This window comes from Palaemon carinicauda, chromosome 23, assembly GCF_036898095.1.
Source record: "Palaemon carinicauda isolate YSFRI2023 chromosome 23, ASM3689809v2, whole genome shotgun sequence".
Classification (NCBI taxonomy): Eukaryota; Metazoa; Arthropoda; class Malacostraca; order Decapoda; family Palaemonidae; genus Palaemon; species Palaemon carinicauda.
Window position 1 is genome coordinate 72,545,654 of NC_090747.1, and position 22,206 is coordinate 72,567,859.

At 33.7% G+C, this 22,206-nt stretch overlaps 1 protein-coding gene across 8 annotated transcripts in view; it reads left to right on the forward strand.

Annotated features, from left to right (window-relative positions):
- LOC137617171 (uncharacterized) overlaps positions 1-21,913 on the forward strand; it is a 117,443-nt gene extending 95,530 nt beyond the window's left edge. For 7 of the 8 annotated variants that reach the window (XM_068347030.1, XM_068347031.1, XM_068347034.1 and 4 more), the window contains one exon: positions 16,505-21,913. In XM_068347030.1, the coding sequence (XP_068203131.1) occupies positions 16,505-16,651 (147 nt within the window). In that variant the 3' untranslated portion in view covers positions 16,652-21,913. Of the gene's footprint in view, positions 1-11,976; positions 12,046-16,504 lie in introns of all 8 variants that reach the window. The other variant, XM_068347033.1, reaches the window with a different exon arrangement.
- Positions 21,914-22,206: the final 293 nt, after the last annotated feature.

A 22,206-nucleotide genomic window follows, 5' to 3' on the forward strand; every position in this document is an offset into this window, starting at 1 on the left:
ACGAACTGGAGAGAGTACTTTGCCCAGTTAGAACTCTTAGGTACTATCTAAAAAGGTCATAACCTTTACGAGGACAATCAGAAGCCTTATGGTGTGCTATCAAGAAGCCTTCTCTTCCAAGGTCTAAGAACTCGGTTTCTTACCTATTCAGGCTCCTGATTAGGGAAGCACATTCTCATCTGAAGGAAGAAGACCTTGCTTTGCTGAAGGTAAGGACACATGAAGTGAGAGCTGTGGCTACTTCAGTGGCCTTCAAACAGAACCGTTCTCTGCAGAGTGTTATGGATGCAACCTATTGGAGAAGCAAGTCAGTGTTCGCATCATTCTATCTCAAAGATGTCCAGTCTCTTTACGAGAACTGCTACACCCTGGGACCATTCGTAGCAACGAATGCAGTAGTAGGCGGGGGCTCAGCCACTACATTCCCATAATCCCATAACCTTTTTAACCTTTCTCTTGAATACTTTTTATGGGTTGTACGGTCGGCTAAGAAGCCTTCCACATCCTTGTTGATTTGGCGGGTGGTCAATTCTTTCTTGAGAAGCGCCGAGGTTAAAGTTTGTGATGAGGTCCTTTAGTATGGGTTGCAGCCCTTTATACTTCAGCACCTAAGAGTCGTTCAGCATCCTAAGAGGACCGCTACGCTCAGTAAGGAAGACGTACTTAATAAAGGCAGGGTAATGGTTCAAGTCGTCTTCCTTACCAGGTACTTATTTATTTTATGTTATTTTTGAATAACTAATAAAATAAAATACGGGATACTTAGCTTCTTTGTTAACATGTATGCTGGTCTCCACCCACCACCCTGGGTGTGAATCAGCTACATGATTATCGGGTAAGATTAATATTGAAAAATATTATTTTCATTAGTAAAATAAATTTTTGAATATACTTACCCGATAATCATGATTTAATTGACCCACCCTTCCTCCCCATAGAGAACCAGTGGACCGAGGAAAAAATTGAGGTGGTGTTGACAAGAAGTAGTGGAGTACCTGACCACAGATGGCGCTGTTGTGTTCACCCCCACCTGTATAGCGATCGCTGGCGTATCCCGACCGTAGATTTCTGTCGGCAACAGAGTTGACAGCTACATGATTATCGGGTAAGTATATTCAAAAATTTATTTTACTAATGAAAATAACATTTTTTTTTAAGTGATGTCAAAACAAATTCATATAATTAACTGTTATGCTTTGCAGCTTATTATTAGACATTATGGCCATTAACTAGATATGACATATGTTGAGGTTTTATCATTCTGATAAGGTATTCACCATCTGATCTGAAGAATTTAAGTCTTGATATCTACTCTGGGTTGATACTGAGAGACTACGGGTGTGAATTTTAGATATCTATTTCAGGAAATAGTACACATTTGTGGGGGCCGTGGTCAACAATATCCTATGATTAAAGGTGTCTGAATTCTGCCATAAAGATGAGGTAATCCTTTTAGAGGAAAGATAACCCAAGCAAATGTAGTATTCATCTCACTGGTTTTCAATGACTGGTATAGTGATTCAGATTTTATTCTTCAACGTAAGAACATTTTTATTGCAAAGAAAATTTTATTTTGAATGAAAGATTCACCTCAGATGTATAATTTGCACCATAGTTTTTTTGGAGTTTTGTTCATTAATACAACCAATTTATCATTGGTCTAGGCTACCATAATTACAATTCCCAATATTTTCCTGGTTTACATTATTCTCTGTTCACTGTCAAACATTACCCCAGTTCTTCTAATGCTACCTATTACTCTAGGATATGTGAAGTCTATGGTTCCAGAATTATTTTGGTCTCTCTTTGTCAATCGCAGAGAAGGTTTCATTGAATTCTTCAAAACAGAGTCACTGCCAACATGTGTTTATAAAAGCTGGTTTTCTTGTCTGCAATAATAAAATGTAAACTGGGACTTACAAGCAATGCAGTTCTTTATTAAGTAGAATTAAGATTACAGTACCTGTATTCTTTCACACTGCTAGTAAAACTTCATAGTACTGTACTGATTATTCAAATACAGTAGCATTTTGGTAATTATGTCAAGCACTGGTTATTTTGTTTGTGTATGTGTGCATCTGTAGATATACAGTGTAAGCATATATTGATTCATTTCCAAGAAACTTACCTTTAAATCATAAGCTATTAACTAAAAGTGCTAGCTCTACCACATCATGACATTAAAAGTTAGAATTTATAAAAAGTAGAAAAAATATATATATTTCTCAATACATCTTAAAATTTCCTCTTCAAATATGCCAGGGGATTAATCCTGTCATAGTCCTACTCTAATTGGCAAGAATCACTATTGTGTGATATAGCAAGAAGAAGACTGCCCCTCACTAGCAATCAGAGAATCAGTTTTATTCAGTCATGGTGCAAAATGTGTTTTTATCCAGGAGATAGGTAATGCCTTCATCACCTAATAAATTTCAGCATTATTAAAAGTACAAAGCAGCTGTTATATATAAATATGTGGGTCTGCATTTCAATTGTTAGTCATATCGGGGCTCCGTTTGTGGCTTAAAGAATTGCTGTTCTCGTTTTTTTTTAGCTTATCTAATTCACAGATGTCTGAGTATCTAAAGTTGGTGGAAATTCGTACAAGGACAGATATGCTAAGTGTAAGAAGAAAGGGGAATTGTTTGAAAAATCAGCATTTAATGAGATTCAGGCTGTCTTCTCATAAAGATAATGTAGTTATGAATGAAGCTGAATTCTATGGTGGATCGTTCTTCTGAATTTTTTACAATTTGTATTTTTTCTACCAATATTATTACTGAGCATACCACTAGCTATATTACTTCTTTGGTAAAGTTCCTACTTCCATTAGTGTTAATATTTTGAGTTTCTTGAAATGTGTCTAATGTTAGGCCATCTGTCTTACCTCAGGATAATTTATTATTGCTGAGCATGATACTAAATATGAAATGCCTGTTGCTGAATCAAGTTTGAATCCTCAAGTTTCACTTGTCTTTCCCTTTGTAAGCAGGCAAGTCTGGTCACGTGATGACTAGTTAATCCTGTGATTTGTCGAGAATTCATGATATGCCATCATCCATCTTGGAGAGATGTCCAATGTCAATTACAATGCAAAGGGATCTTTCTCTCAAACTCAGGGTTAAACTCGGCAGTGCATTCTTGAGTCTGATGCCTGGTGTTGAGTGTAAAAACCTATTATTGACATGATTCATAGCATTTATAGGGATACTGTATTCAATATTACCATATTCTTATGTAGAGGTACTTTAGTGACTAAAGGTCTGGCAATAAGGTGTGATACGGAAGGTATAAATATTTTTAGTGTTATCTTATTGTGAACAACTTTCACAAGATTCATAAAAATTTTGCCATGGTTTCCAGGACTCGGCACAATTTTGTAATGGCTGCAAGGATTCGGCTCAATTTCACCCTGGTAGAAGAATCTTTCTTAAGACTTGACTACACAACCCAAATCTAGTTTGAAAGGGGTTAATAAGGGTGATTCTACTTTTTAATCATTTTCAGAATTAAACAAAGCTATGGCCATTTTACAAAAAATTGAAGGCTCAAAGCAACCTCAAGACTCTTTCAAGGATTTTAATGCTGTGATATTCCATCTAAAATATCTAAAATGTATTCTGAAAATAAACAACCTTTGGTTTCTGGAGATTCCGTTTCAGAGCAAGATTGTAATAAGGTCTGGGAAGGAGATGATTCTTCCTTTGTTATAAGGAGTTCAGGCTTCAGGGGCATCTACTTCTATGGCTGAATCTTCATATACCAGATCCCAACCTCAATTTACAAATCTTTTGTTCAGAAGTTAAACAAAAACATCAGTAAAGTTGAAGCCAAACATATTTCTTCTCAATCTCATTAACTTTGCATCTTTTGCATTCATGTAGGTTGAAATTATATAAATCCAATCAGTTGCCATTTTTTTGAGTATCCCCTAAATGTGTTGATGAGACCTATTGTTGAGATGATAAAAGATATGTGTTGTATGAATTCATGTAATCTTCTCTTTTAAACTGGAGAATTATTGAATTTAGGTGACAACATAGGTATATTTTTATAAATTTAGTCCTTTGCTGATTCCATTTTGGATGTGCTTTTGGATAAGGCTTTATAGCTCATACTCCATCAGTTTAGTGTGATTAGTTTTTGGATATACTTAAATGTTTCTGATTGTACTATAGATACTGCAGAATTATATTATTTTCTATTGAAGTTAAGAGACAAGTTTATGATGGTAACAAAACTTTCCGGGGAGTCTTCAGCTTCAGTACCAATGGCAGTAAGTTCTGATCCATCTTCAGCCATGAAAATCCCTCCATTTTGTTTAAAGTTCAAAGGTATACCTATTTATTTGCCTGTGTTTCAATTTAAGAACTTATGGCTCCTGTGGTCTAGTGGTCGCATTCCTTAGTCATTTGAGGATTGTTTTATCTGGATGATTGACAAGTAATGGATGGGCTTATCAAAGTTAAAAACTCTTTAATCCAAAAGTTTATGCTGTATTTCCTCAGGCATTCAAGTAAATATGAAGAAGTCTGTTCTAGTTCCTCCAAAGTAAATCTAATTGCAGTCAATCCTGTAATTTCACTCAAAAGTTAAGATCTTCCCTTGTTGAGTTGTTGGGCTGTGAACTTCAGATCTTTAGAGCACAGAGGAGAATAAAAATGACTGATGTACATTTTAATTATTTCAATAACATTGTTTGAATGTATTTGATGAAGTGATGGATACACACATACACATAAATATATGTAGATAGAATACCTAGGTTTAAAGCAACCAAACTTCTAGAAGATGAGCACACAATTGAATGTAGGAAATGATTTGCAGTCTTAGAAACTTTAAGAGAACAAGATTAGGCAATTAATGAAAAAATGGTGTGAAATTAAGAACATATCAGTCAGTTGGTAGTGAAGATTTGGGACATGCTGTTACAAGGAGAAAACTATGGTTATCAAATGATATTTGGGATACTATAACAAGGAGACAAAGACAGAAATTGATCGTGGAATGTTTCCAAGGAAGTAATGAAAATTACAAGGTAGAGTATGCTAAGTATTCCAGTATTGATAGCAAGGTCAAAAGAAAAGCTAGGGATGACTGAAGAGAATATTTAGACTGTGAAGCAGATGAGGCTGACAAAGCCATGAATTCAGGGGGTTGGTATGGTGTAAGAATTACTCATAGAGTTATTAATGAAATCTCTACTGGAAAAAAAAAAGAAACATATACCCATCAAAAAGAGATGGATCTGTTATAACAACACAAGATGAATATAGCAACATTGGATGGAATACTTTAGTGAGGTCATGAATAGGAGATATGACATGAATAATTTGATTGATATACCTAAAGCTGAGGAAGACCTTGATGTGCCCATGAATGAATTCAGTGTATTTGAAGTCGAAGCTATCATTAAAAAACTCAAGATATGGGAAGCCCCCGGATACAATGGAATAACTGCTGAGATGAATTTGGTTGAAAATGAAGTGATGAAGAGTACTTATAAGAGTATTTTGTAGAATGTGACATGAAGAGGCAAAACCTGATGAATGGGAGCTAGAAGTGTAAGTGGAAAAAAAAGAGATATGACTGATTTCAATAATTACAGAGGCATCACACTTACGTTAGTTGTTATGACAATATATACAGTAGTATGCTTATTCTAAAGAGATTGGAGAGAAAGATTTATGAAAAGCTGAGAGATGAACAAGCAGGGTTTAGAAAAGGTAGTTGTACTGACTAAATTTTCATTTTGAGATGTTGTACAGCAACGTGTAGAATATAGAAATCCACTTTTGATAGCATTTGTGGACTATGAAAAGGCCTTTGATAATGTGCACCGGCTAATTTTGTGGAGGGTCCTGTGTTACTATGGAGTCCCTCTTAAGTATGTAAATTTGATTAAGTCTGTTCATGAGCATAACAAGTGCAATGTTAATGCTAACAGAGTCCTATCAAATGAATTTTCAGTGAACAGTGGAGTACTCCAAGGGAATGTGTTGGCACCAATGTTGTTTATCCTCCTCATGGATTTTGTAATGCGTAGAACAGTTTGAGATGGTGGAAAAGGACTGGAATGAATTGGTAACATGAAATTAGCTGACCTAGAGTATGCTGGTGATGTCCATATAAGCAAAACATCACAGGACTTGCAAAGCCTGCTTACTAAAATGCATGTAATATCACAGGAGGTTGGGCTCTAGATAAATAGAAGAAAGACAGATGATGACAATGGAATATGCAATGGAAGATGAAATATCATTAAGTAAAATTAGGAAATCAAATCGCCAGAAATTACATATAAAAATCAGGTTATTTATCAGTTTAGTGAGATCGGTGTTACTGTATGGACATGAGTCAAGGTATGACAATGAAACAATATCCAACAGATTTTGTAGATTTGAGAACAAAACCCTCAGAATTATTTTGGGAGTTAAATGGCTGGACAGGATCAGAAATAAAACTATAAGAGACATTACTCAAGTGTCATATGTGGATGAAATCATGGTGAGGGGTAGATGGAGATGGTTTGGGCATTCTCTTTGCGCTCCCCAAGAGAGATTAGTTTACCAAACATTTAACTGGGCTCCTCAAGGCACTAGAAGAGTTGGAAGACCCAGGCCTACATGGCTGAGGTTTTTGAAGCATTAAGTAGGAGGTGATGAATGGAGAAGTATTCATTTTAAAGCTCAAGATGGAGACGACTGGCAAAATCTAATCGAAGGCCTTTGCGTCAATAGGCGTAGGAGCAGATGGTGATATTTATATGTATACACATGTGTGTGTGTATATATATATATATATATATATATATATATATATATATATATATATATATATGTATATGTATATATATATATATATATATATATATATATATATATATATATATATATATATATATATATATATATATATATATATATATTGTGTGTGTATACTGGAAATGAATGTTCATTACTAGAGAGAAAAAGTGAGAGAGCAAAAGTTTCAAACTTGCATTGGTTTATCATTTGAGAGCTACTGATAGCTAACTAAAACTATTTTTCTTTAGAGAGAGAGAGAGAGAGAGAGAGAGATGAAGTTTGCTACTGCAATTAGTTGCAAGACTTCAGTGTAGGAAAAGATGCCTTTCATTAGCTTTGAGCGATCCCTGTTCTTCGTTTTTATTAAAGAGTTCACAATATTGGACTACTTTAGGATGAATTCTTCAATGATGTTCATGGTGTTGATGGATAACTTGGAATGGGAATGGTGTGGCCACTCCTAATATTTGTAGTTCATACATGCCAACCCAAACCTACATGGTTGACAAAACCTGTCTTTGTGTTGGACAGACGAGGTATACCAACGATTGTCCAGAAACAATCGAGGTAAATCCTATAAAGTCCCAAGACACACAGGCTTTTGCTGTTCCAGGATATATGGCCACCAATGTAGACCAATAGGGACATGCTTAGGCAAGTTGTAAAAGAGTAAATAGCTACGTTACAATTGATGTAACAATGATCCCGTAATCAGTACATCTGTCAGGAAGTTCAGTACTTGGTGTGGGAGGGAAGGCTTATGGACATACACAGCTGGACTATGCCTGACAAAACAAAAAATTGGTTGTTACGCCTGATGTAGCTGTCACATGCAGGAATATGTAACCCCAACTTGTTGGTTAAGGATATTTTTCCATCTCCGGGCAAATAAGGTACCAAGATTGTGATTTGAAAGTAAGATTCGTGGAAATATCTAGATTTCAGTACTGAAGTCTATTAATTCCATCCCTATCTTCCTCTACGCTTTCTTTTGAGTTATTGTATTTAACCTTGACTCACACGACATTGCAGTACAGTATTTAAGTTGGTTTTCTGGTTGCTAGCAGTCATCTTCATGCTACATCATACTGCCTTGTGGTTGGTGTATGATATAGTAATGGGAGGATGTAGTCTATTTTTATTTTATTTTCAATGTTATGAGTTGGTAAAGCTCATGGTAATTTAGTTAAGAGCTCATGATTTAAAGGTATGTAAAGAAAAAGTAGATTTTAGTATCAAAATCCTGATTATAATGACTGCATATCAGTATTGAAAATATTGTAGAGTGATAGAATTCTAAAGTTGTTTACTTTTACTATCATTCACCTGACACTACTTATATGACGGGTAATAGCCTATACAATCATAGTACGGCATATGAATATATTTACTTGATATATTTAAATCTTTTTAGTATGTTGCTAAAATATTTAAATCTATCATTTTTTGTAGGATTTGTAGTCCCATATACTATCATCATCCTAGAAAGAATACAGTCTGGAGGTTTTGAATGTGGGTTAATATGGTGCAGATTAGAAGATTAAATGATAAATGATTCGTCTTAGAAGAGAAATTTTAAGGTTTTGGTACTTAATGAAACAAAATTGAAAGGGTAATATGTGCAGTAATGAGAAAGACAAAGAGTAGTTTTGAATGGGTAGCTGAAAAAAGAACTCATATATTATATTCATATATACATATATACTGTACATATATGAATATACTATATATATATATATATATATATATATATATATATATATATATATATATATATACATGTATGTATGTATATATATATATATATATATATATATATATATATATATATACATACATATACATATACATATACATACATACATACATACTTACTGTTTGTGTGTTTGTGAGTGTGTGTGTGGGTATAAATGTATGTAATAACCAAATCATGTATCAAAATATGCATTGTTATACAGCCTATGTTTATGAATATGATTATACAGTATTTCATAGCATAATATTTTCATAAACTTACCTTGTACAGTATATTTGTTTTTAATTATCTTTTGAAAGCTTCATGTTTCTAATTATGAAAGTAAAATTGCACATGAAGCATATGAAATAATTAAATTGCAGAGTAGTTTTTCATTCAAATGCTTTTGGGGACACTTCTATTTTGCAGACATGACAACCAGTATGTACTTTTGCACAGATTTTTATAAAGTAAAAAGGTGTGCTGCTGATTGGGATATAGGAGTGTATTTGCACTTAAACCTTATTGATCAGTTATGCATGAACTATATATAGTAAAATGGAGGAAATATTTCAGTGCCTCATTTTTATATTATTAATTCTAACTCGACCTCTTCCTTAAGTCTGAATATGGAAGTTGTTCTCATTCCATAGTGCTTGACAGTTCTGTTGCTGTATTTATCCAGAGTATTACTTTGCCATTTAAAATCTATAACCATAACCAGTATATTGTATTCATTTTATCAAGGGCATTACTGACTGTAGCTTACTTTTCAAGTTGGCCAGGGATGTATTATATCCTATACTTTCTGCTGAGAACAGAAAGTTACCAAAATATCTGCTAGGGCAAAAAAAAATTAATTAATTTGTTTGTACAGTACTGTTGAGTGTGATATAGTGATGGGATTTTATTAGAGGCAAGAATTGTATGTTCTTGAGGTAACCAGGTCACTTTTTTTAGTTTCTGCTCCTTATATATAAAAATCCCATTTGCCTAAGTCAAGTTTGATATGTTTTTCAGTACTCCACCTTCTCCTCTGTCTGTCTTAACAGCTGCAGATTTATTTTTATCAACATCAATTTATAAACTTCCTAAGTGGTACTAATGGAAGGGCTACTGGAATCTTCCATTGATAGTCACATTTCATACATACAAGTCTATATTAAAGGATGTAGTACATGATGAAACTAGCCATCCTAAGCTTTTGAACACTTCCCATGGCTTTTGATTATTTTTACAGGAGTTTTCTCTCAATTTAATTAAGGTACATCTTAGCATGAACCAGCTCTTTTTGCAGGAATTGGATGTCTGATACTGTAAATCTTGTCCTATAATATGGATGAATACATACTGTATTCAGGTTTTCTTGATATTGCTCCAATTGCCCCTGATTACCACACTGGCCTGTATTGAATGGGAATGGCCATCGATGTACACAAAGTGATGTACTGTAGGCATTACTCAAACTTCATCATTTTTTTGGCCTGTAGTTACACAGACTTTTTACCTTTCTCATATTCCTCCGTTCTTGCTTCTTTTCTTTCATCTTGCTGTCCAGTCTTAACTTTTTGTTCATACTGCAACTGCTGGTTTTTCCCCATGTTGCATATGGGCACTAAATGGCCTCACAGGCCAAAGTGCCAGTTTGAGTTTATATTTTATTTTGAATATACTGTAATCTTTTATTTTTGTTGCTTTGCTGTTCATGTTATCAATCCTCCGTTTTAGGGTGAAAATATAATTTTGCTCTAGCTGATTTGGTCATATTTGGATACTGTTCTCGGTATACTTATTTGCCACAGAATGTGATAATACATCTAAAGGTACTTAGATAGTGTTTTCAATTACTGTATAGCAGGTTGCATGTAAGCAAAGTAAGAATATTTGTATACGAGGACTAGCATTCAATTCTGGAGCTGATATACTAGGATCATATAATTTGAGAGGTGTTAGTAAGGTACATCTGGGTTTCTGTGCAGAGGAGCAACTGGGTTAATTGATTCAACATAGAGTTCAAATGATTTTAATTTCTATCATTTTTGTTTTTTCCCCAGTAAGTTACATTTGCACTTAATAAATTTACCTGCTAAATGAGAATCGCATACTGGCTAAGTGATCTTCACAAGTAAACTGTAACAAATAGTGATAGCCCAATAAATTCCTTGCCATAAAGCTGTTATTACAGTGATCAGTGTAATTTATAGCCATCATTTTATTTTCATTATAAGTGTTGAAAGCTGCTCAGAAAGTCAGACTTCAAAGAAACTGTCGAGCAAAATGAGGACAATTAATTGGGAAGAGAAGAGTTCATGATTATTTTTTTTTTTCATTTGGCAAAGTTTTTAACTACGCTTTATCTTTAGTCTTTGTGTGTCTTTCACGGCAGCAGATAATGTTTTTCTCTAGCCAAATATTTGCAAGAAATTAAATCAATATTGAAACCACTTAAATCTTTTAATTAGTATTTTTTACTAATAAGGGGATATTTCATGTTAGAGCAAAAAGTACTGTAATGTCTTACCAAAGGTAGAAATTTTAAGCTATTTGAGAAAGTTTTCTTTGATCATTTGTTTTCCATATCATGATCCATTTACCTGCCTTTTCACCCTGATGTATATTGATAAATTTATGATAAAATAATGTTCTCCTATCATGATTAAAGATGAGTATGGCTTGTAATCAGTTATTAAATGTGATTATTTGAGTGTTCTTAAAAGCTTGTCGCAATGAAATGAAGCAAATGGGTTCTTGGTTCTGATGTTCATCATCTTTGGAGATTACTATGAATTGCTCACTATGGTTTTGCAGTTCTTCCTTTCCTTGTGAATCTGTTTTGCTCTAGAGATGTCCAAAATCTCTTTCAAAGGATTTTTCAAAGGTTTCTTGTTCAATGCAAATCTCATAAGTTCTACATCCTCTTCAAAACCTTAGAATTTTTAGCACCATCCCATCCTTCAGAGAATAAAATTGGCGGTTATTTTCATTGTCTGTTAACTTGTGAATTTCAATGAACCAAGAATTCCATTTACCATGAAAAGGCAACGTAACATCGGATCAAGTTCTTTGTAAATGGGGTTCTTAAAGCCCAGCGAAAGTTCATGAGAAGTGCCTCCAAGTCTTTTTCTGGTAAAATATGTAAGTATTTTTTGCTTTGAATATTCCACATCCATTGACTAAGAATGGATGATATATGCTTCTCCATTCTTTGTAGGTCTACATAATCATCTCACATTAGACATGATTATCACTTTAAACTGTAGTTCCAATCCTCTTCTTCAATTAATTCTATATTTTCAAGTGAAACTTGCAATTCTTGGCTAGAACAAAACCTTACATGGAATTAGCAATTGCTGCTGTGAAAGACATTTGATATACATTAGCTATAGAGCATATAACACTTGCTTCCTATGGCGGATTATGGTGTGCATGTGGCAGGGTCTGGCACCCAGCTCGCCGCGCAAACAGAGGCCCTCAACCACCCGTACCAAGGATGCCTCATAGCAGGTGCGACCCTACATGTCCTCCTCATGTGCCCAACTACATTGTCCACTCTTTATGTGACCCTCAGATGTTCTGTTCACACATGAATATACCCTCTGAATCACCAACTTCAAACGCTTTAGTCTTCCCAAAGTCCTTTTAAATCCAACTCTTCATTCTCCTTTGATAAGCATTTATTTTACTTTCTTTATTTTGCTGTTGGGTACTAGTAAAAGTGTTCAGGTATTTTGCACTTGCTAAGAAAATATTTGTAGTTTTAGATAACTTTTAACTTTGTTGTTAATTGCATTCAATTTATGATTGGATGCATAAACATAAACAGAACACTGTAAGAAAATTGGTAGTCAGTGTTCTTTCATGAATATACTGCATACTGATGAATATAATTTTCATCTTGACTGAACCTTTCTGAAGTTAGTATTGATTTACATTGGGTATTTATATATCATTATTCAGAATCATTTTAGGAGTTTTCCCTTTTTTAATTTTTTGGTTAGATATTGTCCTTGGTACTTTTCTGAACTTTCATTTTGGAATTTTTTTTAATACCCGTTCATTTATATCGATTTTGGAAGTGTCATATAGCAATATCTTATGTGAAAAATGTCCTTTGCACATCCTCTCATACCTTTTGATAATGTCATTGGAGTGATTTGAATGACTTTGTTGCAGTATGCTGGCAAATCAACAAATTACCATAGCGTCATGACATTCGAGTATAGTAAATGATCGGGTTGATGTATAGCAAAATCTAAGCTTCAATTAGTTTTAGTGATATGTAATTCACACCTTTAACAGCACTCATTTGATAAAGTCTCATTGAAAGTCAGGTAGTCAGTTTTTTGACATTTGCACTGAGTTTGACCTAAGTATTGCAATCTATATTTCACAAAATTTACACTGACTAAACTATCCATTATTCCTATGGCATTTTCCAAACTTTACTATGAATTCAATGGGGGCTTACCCTCTTTATATATTTTTTTTCAAGAGTACACTGAATTAAAACTAGAGGGGACGCTTCTTATTTTAAAGATTTACAATAAATTAAACTTACACATTACTGTTTTGTTATTTTTTCATCATTACATTATCTTAGTTTGGACAATGCTTGTTAAATATTTTTCAAACATTGCATTGAATTTTGTCTGCGTTTAGTCCTTTGGCAAAGTTTGTATTTACTAAAATTTATTCTAAGCCAAGAAACTTTTCTTATGTTAATTTCCAGCTTTACACATAATCTAATTCAGACGTGAATCCCTGGTCCTTTAACAAAATGATTACTAAATTTAAGATATATATTTATTTAAAAAAAAAAAAATTCGATTTTACCCTGCATTAAATCTTAACATATCTCTTTCACAAAGATAAAATCATAGGGTAATGGGTTCAGGGTCAGGGTGATGTAAGAAAGCTATCCTAAAAGTCCCAATGTTATTGATTTTATTTTGTGACTAAATTAATCATTATAGTATATTTTATATTTATTCTCTCCCAATTGTTGCCTCTCTATGAATCATCCTTATGCTATTTAGTGACACATTTTTCCTCTTGTATTAGGTTATACTGTATATTTATTAATATTTTATTCATGTATTTCTGATTACATATATAATTTTCCTCCATAATGAAAATGTGTTATATTGTAGTTCTACCAAAACATTGATTTATATACATTTGAGTTGTTAGAATTACATATTGTTTGTGAAAGATTGTAAATGAAAATTCAGTCAGGATTTCTATAGTTTCTGTATTATGGGACAAGGTCATTTTGGTTTTCGGAAGCTACCCGGTGGGAAACAGGACCGCCTATGTTAGAAAGATACTTCTCCCAATGGCAAAAGACATCACTCCTGGCTTTTCTTAAAGGACTCTACACAATTAGATATAATTTTGGTAGTTCTTGAAGATATCTTATTATGTTGCTGTTAGAAAGCTGTGGAATTGGGACCAAGGTGATGACTATACAGTACTCAAATCTAGAGTATGAAAAATGGGCATTAACTTACAGTAATATGAAATTAAGTCGGAGCTTTCAGAACATGGTCCAATCTCTCTCTCTCTCTCTCTCTCTCTCTCTCTCTCTCTCTCTCTCTCTCTCTCTCTCTCTCTCTCTCTCTCTCTCTCTCTCTCTCTCTCTCTCTCTCTCTCTCTCTAAATTATAGAATCATTTAAATCCAGAATTTGTATAAGCTTCTCAACATCTCTAAATTCTTACTGTCTCAGAATGTCAAAATTGTACTTTTATAATGTTCAGATATATTTTCTTATTTGTAGCATATGAATTGTCAGAGATGTGCTTTTGAATTGGCTATTTTGTTTTACACAGGATGATTATTCTTGAAGGAATAACATTCAGTTTCACCTTTTGTATCTTCATCGGAACTTAAAACTTATCTGCTTTCTTGTTAATTCAATAATTGCATGCAATAATTACATGCAGAATTCTTACATATGTCTGTTATATTCCTGCTATAGCTCATATAGGTAAATTTTTTTATATTAGCATTTTAAGACCCGTTAAGTACAAACATTCAATCTTCATATGGAATTTTATGATTCACTTTAAACACTTTTCTTTGTTAGCGGTGTGTAACAAGTACATAGTACTTTAGCACTCGGTTATAAAAATAAAACAGCAATGATCCTATAAATATTTTTGGCGGACTTGAAATGTCTTATTGAAATTAAAGATGAAGATCAGTTTGATTTGAATGATCCCATTTCAAGACCAAAAGTTTTAGCATTACTATATAAAAAGAGAGCTAAATTCTTTACATGGCAGTTCATGACCCTCTGTAAATACTTTTTCTTCAAGTTAAGGGTGTGAGACATAAGGTGTTTGTCCATTTGTGGTCATTAGATACAGTATACTATATGGCTTGAATAACTGATAACTCACAAATTTTACAGCAGAATGTCTTGGGATGATATTTTTCTACCTACCTTACTTTTACAAATCTAAGCGAATATTCTTTTAATTTTCTCTAATGCTTTTTATTTCTTTTGACTGCTTACGTGTGTTACTAAGGAGAGAAACTGAAAATGATACATGTGAAAGCTCCAGATTTGTAGTGTTTATGATTGCAAGTTCATTACTGAATGTTATTGTCTAACACTGGAATGGTGGTCAGGATTTTAAATGAGGTTAAAATTTATAAGTACAGAAATGTCTATTTTGTAGCTTTTTACGAGATATCTGCATCCTATAACATTAGTGCTAACTATAATTGGCGGAAGCCCATGCTCTTCAGCCTCCCCGCCCCCCACATAGTTTATAATTCCAATATACCAACTAGTCCAAAGCAGGAAATAAGCTTTAATGATATTGATTGTGGACATGTACACATATCTCCAAATGAAATTGACTACTCGGTGATTTCACTTTTAAATAAGTGCTCTTAAAGTGCTTCTTTATTTAGTGATTATTTCAACTTTCCTGTATTTGGTGATATAGAAAATAAGAACTCATTTTGTCTCCATGTTTGCTTTTAGTCAGGCATCTTGATTTTAGAATATCACAACTTCCCTGAAATTGTAGCTATTGCTCTCTAAGGAATCATCATCTCTTCTTTCAGGGAAATAGGAAAATTATGGTCAAATTATACAAAATGCAATGACCTGTTACAGTACTTTTGAAAAATGGCAACCCTTTCATTAAAATACAAAGCATGTTATCTCCCTTGTAGGTGTATCTGCTTTCCATAGAATGTTTAGTCTGTTATTGGCTATTAGGTGCTGAATTCTTTAATGAACTAATAGCTTGTGCTTGGTGAGTAAAAGCATCCAGTAGTTTTTCATCATGTGATAGTTTCGTGCTTTTTGCCTTCTTCTCCTCTCTCTTCTTCTGTGGTAGTTAATTTTTTTTCAATTCACAATAAGGCAAGTTTATTGCAATTTTATGTTTAATCATACTTCATACTGTACAATTAATTTATAATTCATAATTATGAGTCTCATTGCTATCACCACAAAATGCAACTACAACTTTGCATAGTATTTTTTTTATGTCATAAGCAAAGAGAACATTTTGAAAAAGTATTCAAAAAGCATCTTATAGTTTGTATAAATGCAATTATTTTCAACTTTTTATACTTAGCTGATAGCATTAACAAACAAAAACATTTTTGCTGATTAAAATATACTCAACTTGTAACTATCTATAGAAGTCACTAATATGTACTTTAGATATTTCAGAGACTAGTTTTATGTGTACCTGTTCTTTGTAGTATCAAAGGAATTAGTAACTGAGGGATGCTTCTTGTTCAGTTGGTTGCAGTTATACCTGATTCACCAGGATCACTTTATACTCTAGTTAATCATTTCGGTCTCTTGACTTATCTAGGCCTCCTTGAAAGGAGATAACCAACTTACATGTAATGAGTATAAAGTGACAAAGGCTATCAAGTACAACTGTTGGTACCTACACATTTTTTTCATTCTTGTTCTTATATCATGACAGCACTCGGTGTTGGAGCTGGGAGGTGTGGGTTCTTCTCACACTACATCTACCTTGGGCACCTCGAGTGATGATGTGTTTCAAGAAGAAGACGAAGACGAAGAGGAGCAGGAGGAGCAAGAGGAATCCAAGGCAAGGTTGATTGTGTAACAAGAGGCGTGGGACAACACCAAAAGAATTTCAGTCAATATAAGAGAATGTATTACAAAAACTATTTTGCAGTTTTGGAATATTTTATAGTTGAATGAGAATCAAATGCTGAAAAAGGCTGTTTAGCACAAATGCATTGGTTGTTATGCAAGTTTGGAAATTCTATCATATTTTATTTCGGATCGATTCAAAATGCTCAAGAAAAAATGTCCGTACAGTATTGTGCTTCATAAAATCCTTGGAAAAACTTGTTTTTTGTTAGAAAAGAAATTATGAATGAAATAGAGCATCAGTCTAATCGAATTACCATAAAACTGAACATTAAGCTATTTTGAGACCCTTTGAAGAATAATGCTGTGTCTAATTCAACGTACAAGTAAAAGAATCAAGTGAAAGGGTAAAAAAATTCAAGTACAGCCTCTTTTTTGTTTTTTTAATATACTAAACAAGGTAATGATTTGCTACAAGTGATTTCCTAGGAGCTTTATCATGCTCCTAGAGTGAGTACCTGGTCATATATTTTGTGGTATATATATCAAATCTATTCATGCATATATACTACTTATTTTTCCAAAGGTAAATCAAGTCAATATGACAAGGGGGCACATTTTCCCTTAAGGGCTTAAACTAATTTTTCTTTGTAACTTATCAAAACTAATGAAGCCCATCCTATTTCTTAAATAGTTAACTTCTTAGTCCAATACCATTTAAAATTCTTCCATTGTTAACATAAAGTAGCAATTACTAACACTTTTCATTGATAATTGCTGACATTCAAATGGCAAATTCATCATTATCTTAACTTTACTAACATTTGAATTGATTTGATGGCCGAATTTATTTGTCTAACTCTAAGATTAATTGAATAAGTCTTATGAAGACTTTAATTAGATATTTCTAATCACCTATTTGAAATAATTGAAGACTATTTCTTATGAATGATACATTTGTTGTATATGAATTAAGATAATTCTGCTGTGGGATTATAAAATCAATTCAGCAAGGCAGTATGAGCGTGGAAATAAAAAAAATCCCCAATATTTCCCAGACACCACATTACACAATCGAGTAGTCTTTGGCAGTTTATTGGAAAAAAAGCAAAAGAATTAATTGGATAATTATAGATTGTAGTGTATTAGTTTTTTAGGTGTGCAAAAAGAAGACCAAGGAAACAAAAATTTATTTCACTTTAAGTCATTAAATTCTTCCAGACTTGAGTGAAATGAGAAAGAAAACAAAGCCACCTTAGAAAATAAAATAGAAATACTGTTATTAGGAACATTTTTTTCCATATTTATTAGTTAATCATTAGTTTGTATAAGTATTTAAGTAGGTGATAATGATAGATAAAACATAGTCTGGCTGCAATGAGTATATAGTCAATTCAGATTTAATTTCCATCCAATTGCTGTTGACTTTGCTTTATAGAATGGGGATTTGATCACCTACAATATACAGAAATCAATGTGAATTGAAATTATTTGCGTTTCAATATTATATTTTTAGCTGTTTTAAATGGAAAACAAAATCCATATGTATGTGTCTGGAGGTGAGAATGCTGTTATGCATTACAGATATTTATGGGATATCATGTCTAAAAATCCCAAATGTTTTATCATTCTTGTTATTCATAATAAAAACCCATTCCTCATTTTTTCAATGGTGGGTTGCTGAGAGGAATGGGTGATTTTAAAAAACTACAATTGACACCGACCTAGAAAACTTATCTAATTGAAATGTTAATCATTCAGGATGTAATTCCTCCTATTGATTAAGTATGTCATCCTTCATATATATTTACAGGAAGCATTAAATATTTATCTCTTCTCAGAGTCATGCTTTGGATCATATCTTAATGGAAAAAAAATTATCATATACTTTTTCCAAGGAAAAGTATTCAAAATAATTAAGCTGACAGGATGACAACGAGTGAAATCACTTTCACCCATAATACTCTTCAAGTTCATCTAAAAATAGATATGTCAAAGTGTTTCCATTAATTCAGAGTAATTCCATAAAGCTTTGATTTCCATCTTAATGAATTTGAACTTCACCTTCAAAGTTTTATCCCTGGAAGATTGACCAAGTAATTTATATAGTTCATAATCACTTTTACAAAGACTTTTCAAAGATACATCTTCCCCCCCCCCCCCTTAATTGATGCTACTAATGGTGGCATCTGAAGGAAGTGGGACATGATGGTGTTCAATCAATGTGACATTGAAAAAAAAATTCTCTTAAATAGACAACATCAAAGCCAGTGTCACGTCCCTCATCCTTCGTGTTCTCCTTTCTCTTTCGCGGGTGACCAACTAGATATTTTATCCAGGAATCTTTTTACATAATAAATGTGTGGGTCTTCTTAAAAAAGGCATTAGATTTTTTATTTAGATCTAGAGGAAGATTGTAGTCTGTTTTCTGAAGTAGAACTGGGGCTATCACTTGAACAATTAAAGAATAAACACACTCCTTTTCCTCCCCTCCCCAAAAATAGCACTGCAAACTAACAGTCATTTTTTCCCTACTTGGTAACCCTGTTAGCTTCAAGCAATAAGGAACAAATTATTTTAGCTGTTCCTCCTGATCTTTTATTGAATAGTAATTCCATTCTAGTACCTGTAGACGATTGTAGTCATCGTATTACACAAATAGACTGCCTCAAATACATAATCATTTTTTATTCAACTTTGTAGTACCTGCTGATAGTCACAAACAAGGCACCAGTTTCAAGGTCTATTTCAGAATTTGCCCCACAGTCTTCTATTGGCTAGCAAATGGACCAAACACAGTGTTCCAGCTTCAAATGATGGTTTCAAAGAAAAACAAAGTAAATTGATTTAAAAAGGGTGTTCCAAAGGAAATAATAGAACTACACAGCGTTTTTGAGATTTAGTTTTGAGTGTGAATGATTACTAAATCAGTTGATACCAGAAGAATGAGTTAGTTAGAACATTTAGTTGAGTGAGAAAGGAAAAAAAAAATAGCCTAAGTTAAATAGGACTAAGGAGACGGCTCTTGAAAGACATTTACTAAATCTAGGAACTTCCTATGAATTGCAGTAGGGTCTTTTAACAAATGTCTCTTATAAACAGGGTAAGGTGGTAAGATCATGTAGTAACGTAGGTTATCTGTGGTAGGGTTGAGGTCTCCCTGATGCTTTTTTCATCTTCATGCATGATGGGGCCCTTGAACAAACCTGAAGCCTATGGGACTAGTCCTGCCTCACAAATCTTCCATATGTGGTGCTACCATATGCTTTTAACTTGCCTCAGATTTCAGAGTTAAGTTCCATTCTTGACCCTAATTCACCCAAGGAAGAGCTTAAGTGAAATCAGTCCGAGTTTCTGCATATGAGTTGGATTATTCATGTATGGAAGCCAGAATCCTGAATGTCCCTCCAATTAATGCACCTGAAATTCAGAATAGGTTCATACGAAACCTTGAGTGGCTTCGGTACAATGGGCTCAGCCGGTGCCAGGACTGGGCTTCGTGCTTTTGATCATTTGTCATTTACAAGGCGTTAGGTTCGTTGGTCAGTCGCATCATCAACAGTTCATCCAGTACTTAGGGTGTATATAACATAAAGACAAACCTTCTTGGGTTGAGTATCAAAATCATTTCATGTCCATTTAAGATTTGTCAGCGAGTCAAATTTTTTATGGATATGTTTAAAAGGATTCTATTTCAGTCAACCTTAGTGAAATTTATCACATGAGGTATTACAGCTTTAAATACTGGGTGAAGTGTTAATGAATGACCATATGATATGTTTAGATGTTTAAGGGTCTATCTATACTTTCATGTGTAATATACTCCCTTTATCTGTAGACAATCCTAAAATATAGATGTAAAAGCTATGTATTAAGTGTGCCAAAAATGTTTAGTTGTCAGTCTAAAGATGATGTTTCAGATGTACCGACTAACTTGTATACACCCTCGCTTCTAGTTGAGAGAGTTCATTGTACTATGCGTCGAGAGTTGGACGACGCTCAAATTGTATGTTACATGTGGCAGTATATAAGGAATTATTTGTCTGTTTCATGTAGTACATGTTCTTAGAATACAATAACGATTTTAATATTACTATATCTAAAAAATTAAAAAAACAAGGTCTCCACTGCAAGACATAAAAGGCTTGTGGTGATAGTCAAGACTCAGAATTGAAGGAGGGTTGGCAGATACTTTTTTTCTCAAAAGTTATGGGCACGTTCGAAGTGGTTTTTAAGGTTAGGAGATTTGTGAATTATACAAGTTCACGGCCTTCTATCCCATTCCCCATGCGCTTATTACCCAGTTCAAATGGGCTTCAATTCTTAAAAATTACCTTGAGGAAAGAGGAGGAGGGGCATTTGCCTTGGTCATAGGAGACCAATAGCTCAAGTACTGTTTCTGCATTTAAGAATATTAGTATTAATATGAGTGACCTCCCACATCTAGGTAGCGTTTAAGAATTGGAGTCAAAGTCTTCCGCTCTCTTCCACTCTTGTGCAGACTCGCTAATAAAGACTCTAAAAGGTCTTGAGTTTGGAGTTGGAATATGAGCAAAAGAAGACGTCATGAACTCTTCTTCTTGGTTTCTTTTCTAGATTTTGTGAAAGAGAAAATATGTAAGAGGATAGAAAGTTGAAAGACCAAATTGACTATGGTGTACTTAGCACTTGGGATGGTTAGTTCAGTTCAAAATAGAGGAAGAGTTAGAGATGGAAGACGAAACAACAGAAAATTATAAATAAAATGAGAAAGTATTGGCATGCTGATGAGTTATAAGGGAGCAATGAAGCATACCGATGAAGGACACTTAATCTTGTATGGTAACATGCCAGCAGACTTGACACCCACATCCTCATAGTGTGTACTAACATGTTTGACATGTCTGGCCACAATGCCATGATGCTATAGTCTTTGGGTCCTGTTTGAGACCCCCTTAGAACGTCATGGCTAGTAGGATATTTACATGTGGGTATAAGTTATGGGTAGAAATACCCAGCTATCAGAAATAAACAAGTCTGCCGCTGCAATTGCCAGTACCATTGGTTCATATGCTCTGCAGTTGCTATACAGCTGCTTGGTATGCATGAGATTTAAAGAAGAAAGCAACGAATAATACTACTGATATGATGAGACATTGCAAAAGGTTTTCGTAGAGACACTAGAGGACTCTGAGCAAAAGAATGACGAAATAGATTCCGTTGTACATGAGTGTTGTCGGGCCAGTTTGTCTCCCCAGTGCATACAAGTACAATATTCAACCATTTCGTGCTACCCACTGTTTTATTATCCTTATAAGTAGGTTATAAATTTGGACACTCAATATTCTTTTTTCTTTTTTTCTTAATATGAAAAGTGAACAGATAACTTGGTGCTGGAAAGACATACCCTGCTTAAAGGAATGAATACTGTATACTGTGTTTGGGTTATATGTAAGATATAGATAGACACAAACAGCTACTAAATGCTGACTATTGCAGATTATTACTTATACAAACTGCAAAAGTTGAAATTTCTTCATTGCTTATCTTCACCAAGAAACATGTGCGGTACTTTATAATTTCATG